At 40.6% G+C, this 10,626-nt stretch overlaps 1 protein-coding gene across 1 annotated transcript; it reads right to left on the bottom strand.

Annotated features, from left to right (window-relative positions):
* Window positions 1–4,970: 4,970 nt before the first annotated feature.
* On the bottom strand, window positions 4,971–9,303 carry tdgf1 (teratocarcinoma-derived growth factor 1). The gene is made up of 6 exons (XM_070850999.1): window positions 9,228–9,303; window positions 9,058–9,113; window positions 8,230–8,424; window positions 6,690–6,804; window positions 6,470–6,579; window positions 4,971–5,394 (listed from the first exon to the last, which is right to left on the bottom strand). Exons 1-6 carry the CDS (start codon window positions 9,248–9,250, stop codon window positions 5,288–5,290), a joined length of 606 nt encoding a protein of 201 aa, XP_070707100.1. The 5' UTR covers window positions 9,251–9,303; the 3' UTR covers window positions 4,971–5,287.
* Between the last annotated feature and the right edge of the window lie 1,323 nt (window positions 9,304–10,626).

Here is a 10,626-nt window from a genome sequence, read left to right as displayed (position 1 = left end):
CTTTGATCTCTCAGCCACCATTCACCCCCTCCCTGCAACAGAAAAAATGTAGAACCCCCTTCATTGGAATAAAGGTTGCCACTGAACATAGTCCAAGTAGCAAGACAACACTGTTACACTGTATGGACATCATTTCTAGGTACTTGATTTATGTTTTTTTATATTCACACATCACTCAGTTCTCTCTCTCTCTCTCTATCCCTCTCTTTTTCTTCCTCTCTTTTTCACCACAGCTGCTGGAGTTAAGCTGGACGTTAATGTCACAGTAGCGGGTGTGTATGCTCCCTGAGCTACTAATATACTCTAATAGCAATATCATCTAATGTCATAGCAATGACATGATGCACACATGATCCACACGTCAGTGTGTCCTTTGTCACCCTTCTATGGAAGCCTCATCCCACCAGAAAAAGGACAAAAATAAACATAAGTCAAAGTTATGAATTAGAAGTCAGTAATTCTGACAGGTCCAGGTTTAATGGTTTAAAACCCAGAATGTTTCTGTTACACTCACAATACACTCAGAGCTTGTGGACAGGAGTTAAAAAAGTCTTAACTCTAACAAAAATCATATTTTACATATTTTACTACAAGACTATATAACTGCATTCCTCACCACCAAGAGACGACGGGTGATGAAATGAACCTTGGTAAGACAAGTAGCTGATGGAGCACTTTTCTGTTTCAGGTGGTTTTATTTTGTCATTGTAGGTGGCAGCGAGTCACATTCTGTGATTTTCCACTAGAACCTCAAAAAATTTACAAATTGCTGATTTTGTAAATCCATAGCACAGAAAATATATTTACATGTATTTCTCATGTTTGTGTTCAAAACACCACAGACTAGTCCTTGTGTGTGTGTGTGTGTGTGTGTGTGTGTGTGTGTGTGTGTGTGTGTGTGTGTGTGCGTGTGAGTGTGTGTTTTGATGTGCGTCCTCTTGTGGCTGCTGTCAAAATCCCTCGACAGTCGAGTCAGATGGAAGGCATTACAAAACTTTGATATCATGTCACACACATACAGACACACACACACCACTGACTTTTATTCAAATCCATCCAAACAGCTGATCGGCTCAACAGAGCAAACTTCCCTGCTGGAATTTAAACAGCTGACAATAGTAGGCTGTGGGAGTTATTAAAACAGGATGCTATTAAAGGACTATTCCACTGGATTTGCAGATTTAAGCGATCCGCTGCCCAAAATCTATAAGTTACCCATCATCCATTGTATCCAATGTTATGCTTTAATACAGAGGTGTCAAACATAAGGCCTGCGGTCCAAAACCGGCCTGCCAGAGGGTCCAATCCGGCCTGTGGGATTACTTTGCAAAGTGTAAATATTACAGAGAAGACATTAACTGCAATTTCAAATTTGTCTGCTGTTCAGTGCCAGATAGCTGTGACTAAATGCTTTGTGCCTTTGTAGACACACTGTGATCTGTAAGTTGTAATGCAGAAGAGTAAATGAACTGAGGCATAATATTGCTGAAATTGCACTTATTTTTCTTGAGAAATTTCAGGTCATTCATAATGTTTTGTAAAAAGATAATTCATTAAATGTGAACATTTTCAGAATATACTTGTACTTTTTTGCACTAAAACAAAGGGAAAAAATTGGAGTTGCCGTTATTTATAGATTATTATGCTATGATTCTACTGGTCCGGCCCACCAGATCAAATTGGGCTGTGAACTAAAATGGGTTTGACCCCCCTGCATTAATATATTCAAGCTCAGTTTGTTGTTTCAGTGTGCAGCCTGTAGATGTCATTCCAGAGCTGTGTGTGTGTGTGTGTGTGTGTGTGTGTGTGTGTGTGCACACACGCACATGTTTGTGTTCTTGTGCTTCATTGTCCAACAGGACCTGTTAGTGTGTTTACAGTGAGGATATTTGATGGCTAAGATTAGGGTTAGAATCAGGTGTAGATTGGGGTTAGGGTAAAGGCTGAGGTGTGCTGGTGTGCAGTGTGTTCTCTCTGATTGCTGCTATCAGCAAATGAAGTTGTTGTTTGGGGAACCTCAAGAGATAAGAAACACAGAGTTTCCTCCTCATACTTGAGCACTGAAGCATGTAAAGATGTTGCTAAAGGACGTGGAAACGTGGGATAAAGTCATATAACATTTCTCCTCTTGTTCACATGGCCTTTAATCCCTTTAAATCTGTCCCGGTCTCCTGCTGCTTCTCTTCTCTGTCTACAAGCTCCTCCATCCGTCTCCAGCAGCAGCAACTCCTTAAATCTCCTCCAGACCCTCGAACGTCCTCTTTAGGATGTGCATAAACACAACTTTCAGGAACCGACCGACGTTCTGCAGGTTTAAATCATTTTTCAGATGCTGATATGGAAATTAAAGCAAGAACTGCTTGTTCCATCAAGGACGCTTCTGCAGAAGATACATTTTCTCAGGTTATAGAGTGTGAAAACTTAGCTCTGACATGGCCTAAGATGTTTAATCACATGTTCCAGTGAGTCTTTATGGAAGTTATCTGTCCAATCAGAACACTTGTTTTAAACAAGTTGTCATATGGGAATGGCTGGATAACAAAGGAGAGATTACTGTCTGATTAGTGCGGGATTAAAGTGACAAAAGCCCTGACATCCTGCCATTTTTCCTCTTCTTCTTTTCCTGCTAATCCTCTTCAGTAACATAACCAGTGCTTTGCTTCACCCTATATTAACATGAGGCTAACTAAATGCAGCTTGGTATACAGGCTCCCAGTGGTGATGTTAAGTTCATCTTTGAGGTACTCGCTCTTACTTTATACTTCTACTCTACTAGTTACTTTACCAAGTAAGGTTTTGCATTAAAACGAAAGAGAAGAACATATGATAAGCACATAGATCACAACACATTTTTGGCTTGTCACCTCTTACAGATGTTATTTAAGTTCCACCAAAGAGACATGTCTCCTCTTCCTTCTTCTCAGAACACATTATTACAGGAAATGTAGAGGAGGGGCCCAAAATCTGTAACCTAGTAAAATTCTGCTTTTGTTGCAGCAGCATTAAAAAACTAATACTGTTATACATAAGAATATATCAGTCACAGGAGAATGAGTCTTTACTTTTGATACTGTGTTAATACATTTTGCTGATAAAGCTGATGCTTTCTGTGGGATTTTGAATGCAGGACTTTTACTTGCAGGGTCTAAAAGAGTAAAGAAACTAAACTAACAAGGATGAATGTTTTATTTTCAGACGTGACATAGTCTGAAACCATTAAAAATATGTCTATCTAATATACCATATCCTTTCATTCAGCTTTGACCCCATGTGTGTTAGAAGCCCTGTATATTGGCAAAATGTACACTTTCAGCAGTGTTCACTGAACAACTGAAATATCTCAACACAACTCTTTTACAGATGGTTTCTCCAAATTTTGAATCAGCTGTTGTCTCCAGCACACCTGATGCAACTGACCAAGGCCTCATTAGGTGCATTAGGTCTGCTTGAGATAGAACACATCACATACTCAGACTGGCTAGAGGTTTATTCACACTGACGTTTGGTTGAATGTTAGAAATATGGGTGAGTCAAGAGAATTGTTCAAAAGTTAAGAAAGGAGGTCAACAAGGAAAAAGACAGCAAAAGCTCTGAATGTTCCTAGAGATGCTTTTGGAAGCATAGTTCACAAGTTCAAAGCTAAAGGAACACTGGCTGCACTACCTGGACGTGGCAGAAAGAGGAAGTTATCAGCGGCTGCCACCAGATTTCTTCAGTTTCTACAGTAAGGAGCACACTAAACACTGAAGGCCTCCATGCCTGAACTCCAAGACATTCACCACTACTGACCCAAAAGCACAAGACACTGGAAACCTGCAGCGTTTGAATAATTTTGAGACTGATGGCATCTTGTGTTGATTTTGGAGAAACCACCTGTAATATTAGTGTGTTGAGCTATTTCAATTGTTCTTTGAGTAGTTCATTGAATACAGCTGAACTTTTTTATTTTTAAAACTGTGTCAATAAATACACCTTATTTGCAATGGGGGTTGAATCACTTTAAGTGCAGCTGTACATCCCTACTTTTACTCTGCTATTTTAGAGCTGTGAGCTGCAGCAGCTGGCAGGCCAACAGACTGCAGAACAACAGCTGATGTGTTTGTTTAAGATAAGAGAGGAGCTGATAATCAATGCAAACCTCATCAATGAATAAGAGACAGGGAGAGCTCCCACTGAAAATACCTACAGATAACAGGGGGGAGAAGAAAGGGAGAGTTTTAAGGGAAGAAAAATTGAGGATTAAAAATGAAAAATTCTTTTACTGTTTTTCATATCCAATATTTCACTTTCATGTTTGTTTTACTGATGTAAATGTGGTTCTCAGTCATTACCGCTTCACAAAAACACTCAGGCAACAGAACAATTTCATAAACATATTTACTACATGTTTATATTCAAAGTATCACATCAGCTCATAGTTTGTGCAAACAGACAGAAGAGACAAAGTTAAAAACAAGAAACTCTGCAACTTCTTTTACAAATAAAAAAATCATATTGAGCTTAAAATGACAAAAAACATATTTTTCATAAAATCTTATGTACAGCTTCCTTCACATACATTTTGTTCTGTAGACATCATTGACACACAGATGACCTTCCACTGGAAGGATAAACTTTAAGAAGCAGAAACAGTTTGGGCAAAATGATCGTTGCTGTTGTTTAGAGGTGAAAAGCTGCCAAGTTAAGAACTGGGAGATCTGGATCAATACCCTGTTGTATATAATCCTATAAGCAATGTTGTATTTTGGGTCACACTAATATTCTCGGTTTTCAAAAGTCATTCAGTGCTGAATATCAGATTATTCAAAGCTGTCAGAGTGAACTAGTTCAAAGATATTAACACATAGATATTAAAATCTTGAAATAAGAGCTGCATTGGGAAGACCTGGTCAATGCAGAGTACTACTTGGAAATGTGGAAGTTGGTCTAGTTATATGGTTAAAGCCTTTTCAACCTTCAGTCCTCAAAAAGATCACGATATCATAGGGTCATCCTTCAAAGATGTCAAAGCCTGAAATGAGATTCAGCCACACACAGCTCAGTTTAGTGCAGAGGGCCTCCTGTATGTCCCCATAAACCACAACACAGTGTAACTCAAATCTGATTTTAACGGCACTTCAAATCAGCAGCTCATGAACAACACCGGTGTTAAAAGTTCAATAAGCTATGAAGCTCTTTGAAAACTGATCTTTAGTCCAAAAGAAGCAGCTTGGGGAATCCACATCTCAGTGTTTCACAAATTCTGGTGTTAATGTCCAACATTCATTCGTTTTTTTTTCCAAAATCATCAGAGGAGGAGAAGCAGAAGAAAAGGCAGCATCAGATACGGGAGGCAGCCCGTCCCAGCCGTCCTGACAGCTGAGGAGCGATACCAACGCACCTCTTCTGAGTCATCTGGGAAGCAAAGAAAGACAGAAAACTAATGAAGAACTGGAGTCATTATTCACTGCAGAACCCTTGATTATCAGTCTTAATACACTTTGTGTTTTTATGGTGTTTACTATATCTAGTATCCATTATGTTGGTTCTTCACTGCTTCACTCTGTATAAAGTAGGTACATCTAATGTGTTTACTAGTCAAGTTTTTAAGGTTACTGATCTCTACTCTACAGTGCATCTGTTCGTTTCCTTGCTCTACTTTGCTTTGCCTCAAAGGGGTTTATGTTAACTCATCTTATATTGCACTTCTTTATTTCCTGGGATACATGGTTTTCACTGGATTTGGCTTCAAACAAACAAGTGCAACACCACTCTCCCCATTTTCAAACAATGGGGCTTCTCCCCTCCCCTCTCTAGCACCACCCTGCCTTTGGGCGTGGCCTGTTAGATCAGGTAAACACTTTTGATTTTCACTTTTGATTCTTTTCTAGAATCCCTCGACCCTGACAAACCCTGGAGATTATTTTGCAAAAGCTTTGTTATTGGGTAAGAAAAATGCCAGTTGCTGATGGGCCTGAAAGGAAGAGGAAAGGCTGTCTTCATAGTAGACAGCTCATCGTGGAAGCACCCTGTCGTTACTGGGACAGGTTTGTGCGGGAGCTGATGGTTGTGAGACTGTTTTGCATTTTAGAATAAAAGCATTGAACTGTAAATGAATGGGCATGGCTTTTGGTCGTTCAGAGGTGCGTTCACACACAGTGGGAGTTTACTGTGAACACCTGGCTGCTTCTTTTGCTTTTAAGGATGAAAAGTGTGAAGGACTGTTTGTGAACAGGCTGTCTGACTGCCGGGCGTTGACGGCTGATCCAAGCCTTTGCTGTTTATTCAAAACAAAACGTGGTGAAAGGACAGCATGGAAAACTACTAACTCACAGAGGCTGGAATGAATGACACAGACTCACTCATGTTTCAAAGAGCAGAAACTTAACCTCAACATTACCCAATGGTTTTCATAGACGCTAAAACTAAAAGCTGCTTGGAATGAAAACAGATCGACCTCAAAAGTGACGGTGTAGAAATGGTATCTTACCACAGTCTTTATGGAAGACGTGAGGGAAGCAGTGCAGGACGCCATAACCACAGCGACAGTAAGAACATCCCTTCTGAACCCACTCACCATGAGGAATGGAACCACAGCTCCTGCAGGCAGATGGAAACAACAGGAATTACTCAAATGTGCAGCGTTAATGGCACGAAGTGCGAACGCAGAGCAGTGAGCAGTGAAGTGCGGTCATCCTCTGGTGGTCTACCTGATGCGCTGGTCGTACTCGCAGCTCCTCCCTGTGAAGAACGGGCGACAGGCACAGAAGCTGCCCAAGATGCAGGTTCCTCCGTTCTTACAGCAGCTGCGACTCTGCTCCGCACCTCCACGAAGAACAGACAGACAGACGTCAGACAATCTGTCCAAATCTGTTTTCCCTCAAACACATCGCTCAAGTGTACTCAGACAAACACAAACTTAGCCTTTACTTGTTTGTTTTGATAAGCTCTATTTTCTTGAATCATTTAGTTGACTTGTTTCCTCCGTGTATCTTCTCATTTCTCAGTTTTGGATTTCTATGATTTGCTGTTTTTGTATTTTTTGGTTTGGCCTTAGAGTTTCTTTTAACCTTGATAATTACTATAATCCACAGGCATATATTTGTTAATCAGAGACTTTTCAGTCTGGGACCCTGTAAGACCATCTTATGGCCTCTGCAAGGCCCCAAACCTCAGGTTGAGCCTCTCTCGGCCTGTATCTGTGAGATAAACCAGAGTCTCCATCTGGCAGCGCATTCCGGTCATCCTCTGCTTCACATCAGCAGACAAACACTGAGAGTCAGAGCAAACATGTGAAAATAACAGAACAACACTAACTAAACGACTAAAAGACTCTTCGTCATGTCACAACAGTTCACGCTAGGTTTTTGTTTTAGAGACAGAAAACTGGAAAAGAGTTTAATCCAGAAATTCCAAAGCTAAAAAGGAAAACAATTTCCAAATCACTTCCATAAAAACAAATGACATTTTAATTCTTCAAATCTCTTTTTGAATTTATTTCAAACATTTAAAAACAAATATCTCATCTGTTTTTTTTTCTAAACCATGTTTTGTGCACTCACAGGAATATCAATCCAACTGGTGTTAGATAAGAATGACTTTTGTCTGTTAGTGCAAATGAACTCTTCATATGCATTTTTTACAGTTTTGGTTATGATGAACGTGACGTGAGCAGCCTCCTTTTCCAGTGTTTTGGACGCATCTGCTTCACTTCTCTGTTTAATTATCATAATACAATTGATTGAGCTTTTTTGCAAAATATCAAATAAGATGTCTTAAATGCTTTTGATACAATCCATCTTTTCACAAGTTTCTTTATTTTCTTTGAAAGCTATTGGAACTGTAACTTGCATGCTCCTGTGTGTGTGTCAAATCCTATTTTCTTAAAATAAGTGGAAAACTTTTTTGCAGTGGAAATACTTCAACTTTTACTCAAAGCAAACCAACTTAATATAATATTATTATTCTAAATTCTAGCTTCATCATATTTATTTCTGGGTTACTGACTGACTGGGTTTCCACATTTTTGAAAAACCCACCTGACCTTTAATTCTCCACATTTCTCAGAGCAGTTGATTATTGTTGGAAATACTCTTTGCAGAACTTTTTACACGTTTTAACAGACTACTCACACAAGAAAAATGTCCAAACTGTCTGTCTGTTTTGGACAAAGTGGTACATTCTTTTCTTTGTTGGTTTTGGGGGCCTGTCGCCTCCATCTGTGCATACAGTGGCTGGGTGTGAACTTACTGCCTGTGAGGCCGATGAAGGGAAGGACGGCGCTTGCGTCGCGATGTTTACGGTCCCCGCCGTTTGGTGAGCTCACCTGGGTAAACTGACCCAGGAAGTCCTGGGAGGGCTGCTGGGATTTCTCCGCTGAAGAAGTGACACGGGGTGATATAGAGGAGGAGGTCTGTCCTCTGCTGCACTCATCTCCCACACAGCCTGAAAAACAAGAAGGAAACGTCAGGAAATCCACAACTGTGACACACAACCCATTAAATCACACACACATTACATCACAGCGAACGGTTGCAAAGCATGCTGTTGTGGTTTCAAATTTTTTCATACATTTCCACTGTCAGAGTGAACATCAAGTCTGTATCAGTTTCTGTCACAGTGAGATTATTGTTGTGAGGTGAAGTAGTGCAAATCAATACTGAATATTGATACTGAAATATTTCAATACAAAATTAAGAACACGTATGTTGTGAGCTGTTGGCCATTAGACCAGCTCACACAACTTATACTAAAGTTTTGGTTTCCATCTCCGAAAACCTAAAACTGTGCAGCTAATAAAGCACTCTACTTTAAAAGCTGTTTTTATACTGATGTGCCAGAGACAACATATGCACCCAATTATACACAAAATACCCAGCATCACAGCAGTTCAACACAAAGACTTTTTTGACCCACATGGCTAGAATCAGGTTATTTCACTCTATTCTGTTAAGAGGCCCGGCTACAGACACTTTGCTTCTGCAGCATCAGGGAAATACTTTAGAATAACCCAGATAGCATAAAGACCTGAATGTCTGCATACATAAAAGCCAGCATATCTAAGCACAGAGGACAGACCTGAGGCAGGCGGAGCAGCACCAGAGGGGAGACACATCACTGCACACACCACCATCCTGAAAACATGCAGGCAAACAAAACTGATGAGCAGGAAGAAGGAAGTTTTAAAAAAACCAACGCTGATATTCAGAGCAGAGACTGACCAACCAGGTGGGCCGGTCATCACTCACCTGAGCAGCCGAGTCCAGCTCATTGTCCCGGACAGTTTGTGCTCCGAGGCTCTCAGCTCACAGTGGAAATGAATAAAATCACAATCAACTCGAAAGAGCTGACAAACACGAGGGCCCCCGAAGATAAACTCCCCCAGACTGAAGGGACCACAGAGGGAGGGTGTCCTGACTGAGCTCACCGATGAGAGGAGAAAAAGCCGACAGCCAGACACCCCCGGGCGTCACACACCGGGACAGCAGCTCGTGCTCTCTGAGCGCGTGTCTGTCCGCTCTCCAGGTGACTGTCAAGCGGGTGGGGGGCGGGGCGGGGCGGGAAGCCCCGCCCACTGCGGCCGCTCCCCTCTTCCGTGTGTCTGAGGCGTTCAGGGGGAATCAACAATGATGGAAACTGTCTGGGACAGAAAAGACGCACAAACAGAGACAGGTCCTGTCTGAGCCAGGTGTGTGTTACAGAGTCTTCTCCTCCAGAAAAGGGGCTTTTAGTTCATTTCAAAATCATAATGACAAAAGCTGAAGTTTTCTGGGCACATTGACTTCAAGTTTAGTGAAGTTCATTGGCAGAGAAGTTCCTCTAAATGTTTCAGTACAAAGACTGATGTGAAGAAATATTTATAAAAACGGGAAAAGCACAATAACAGGTGTGTGTGTGTGTGTGTGTGTGTGTGTGTGTGTGTGTGTGTTGTTGACCAGTAAAGTTGACCAGAAAGTTATTGTCTTAGTAACATTTCATGTGATGTAAGAGTAACTATAGAGGAAATGTTGCTTTTGGTTGTACTTGGAAAAAACCTTTATCACCTTCCACCCACTCCTCCCTCTCTCACTGTGACCCCCCCCCCCTTCATACACATGTATGGCAGCCTCACTTGCTCATCCATCCCTGCCTTCACATGTTAATGAGCCTGCTGCTGAAAGGAAGGAAGCATCCCCTCCTTCTCCACAACAGAACAAGAAACTTTTCTTTTGTTATTCGTTTTCCCATCATACCTTGCATACATGTCATCTCCATCACATATCTTATCGCATATGTGACCCTCTCTCCAAATAATATAGCTAAAAGCTTAAATGGTGAGAATTTCACTATTTTAGACTCAGTATATTTTAATTGAGGTCAAATGGATAACTGCATGAATAAATCAATGAAGGTTTATTCCTGGTGGCATGGAAATTGATTTGAAACAGCATAAGAAAATAAAATGATCATGTTTTGTTTTATGGCTTAAAATGTCAATGTAAGTAAAAGTTTCCTGAAATTGAATTACAAAGCAAATAAAGACAGATTTTCTTTTCTATGAGATGTTGCCTTTTTCCATGACAGATAAACCACATTCAAATAAAGCAGAAAACATATTTTAACATCTAACTCAATTGATAAAATCTCACACAAAAAATTCAAATCATA

This window comes from Pempheris klunzingeri, chromosome 19, assembly GCF_042242105.1.
Source record: "Pempheris klunzingeri isolate RE-2024b chromosome 19, fPemKlu1.hap1, whole genome shotgun sequence".
In the NCBI taxonomy this organism is placed as follows: domain Eukaryota; kingdom Metazoa; phylum Chordata; class Actinopteri; order Acropomatiformes; family Pempheridae; genus Pempheris; species Pempheris klunzingeri.
The sequence above is the reverse complement of the archived record's forward strand: the minus strand, read 5'-3'. Positions and strand labels throughout refer to the sequence as shown.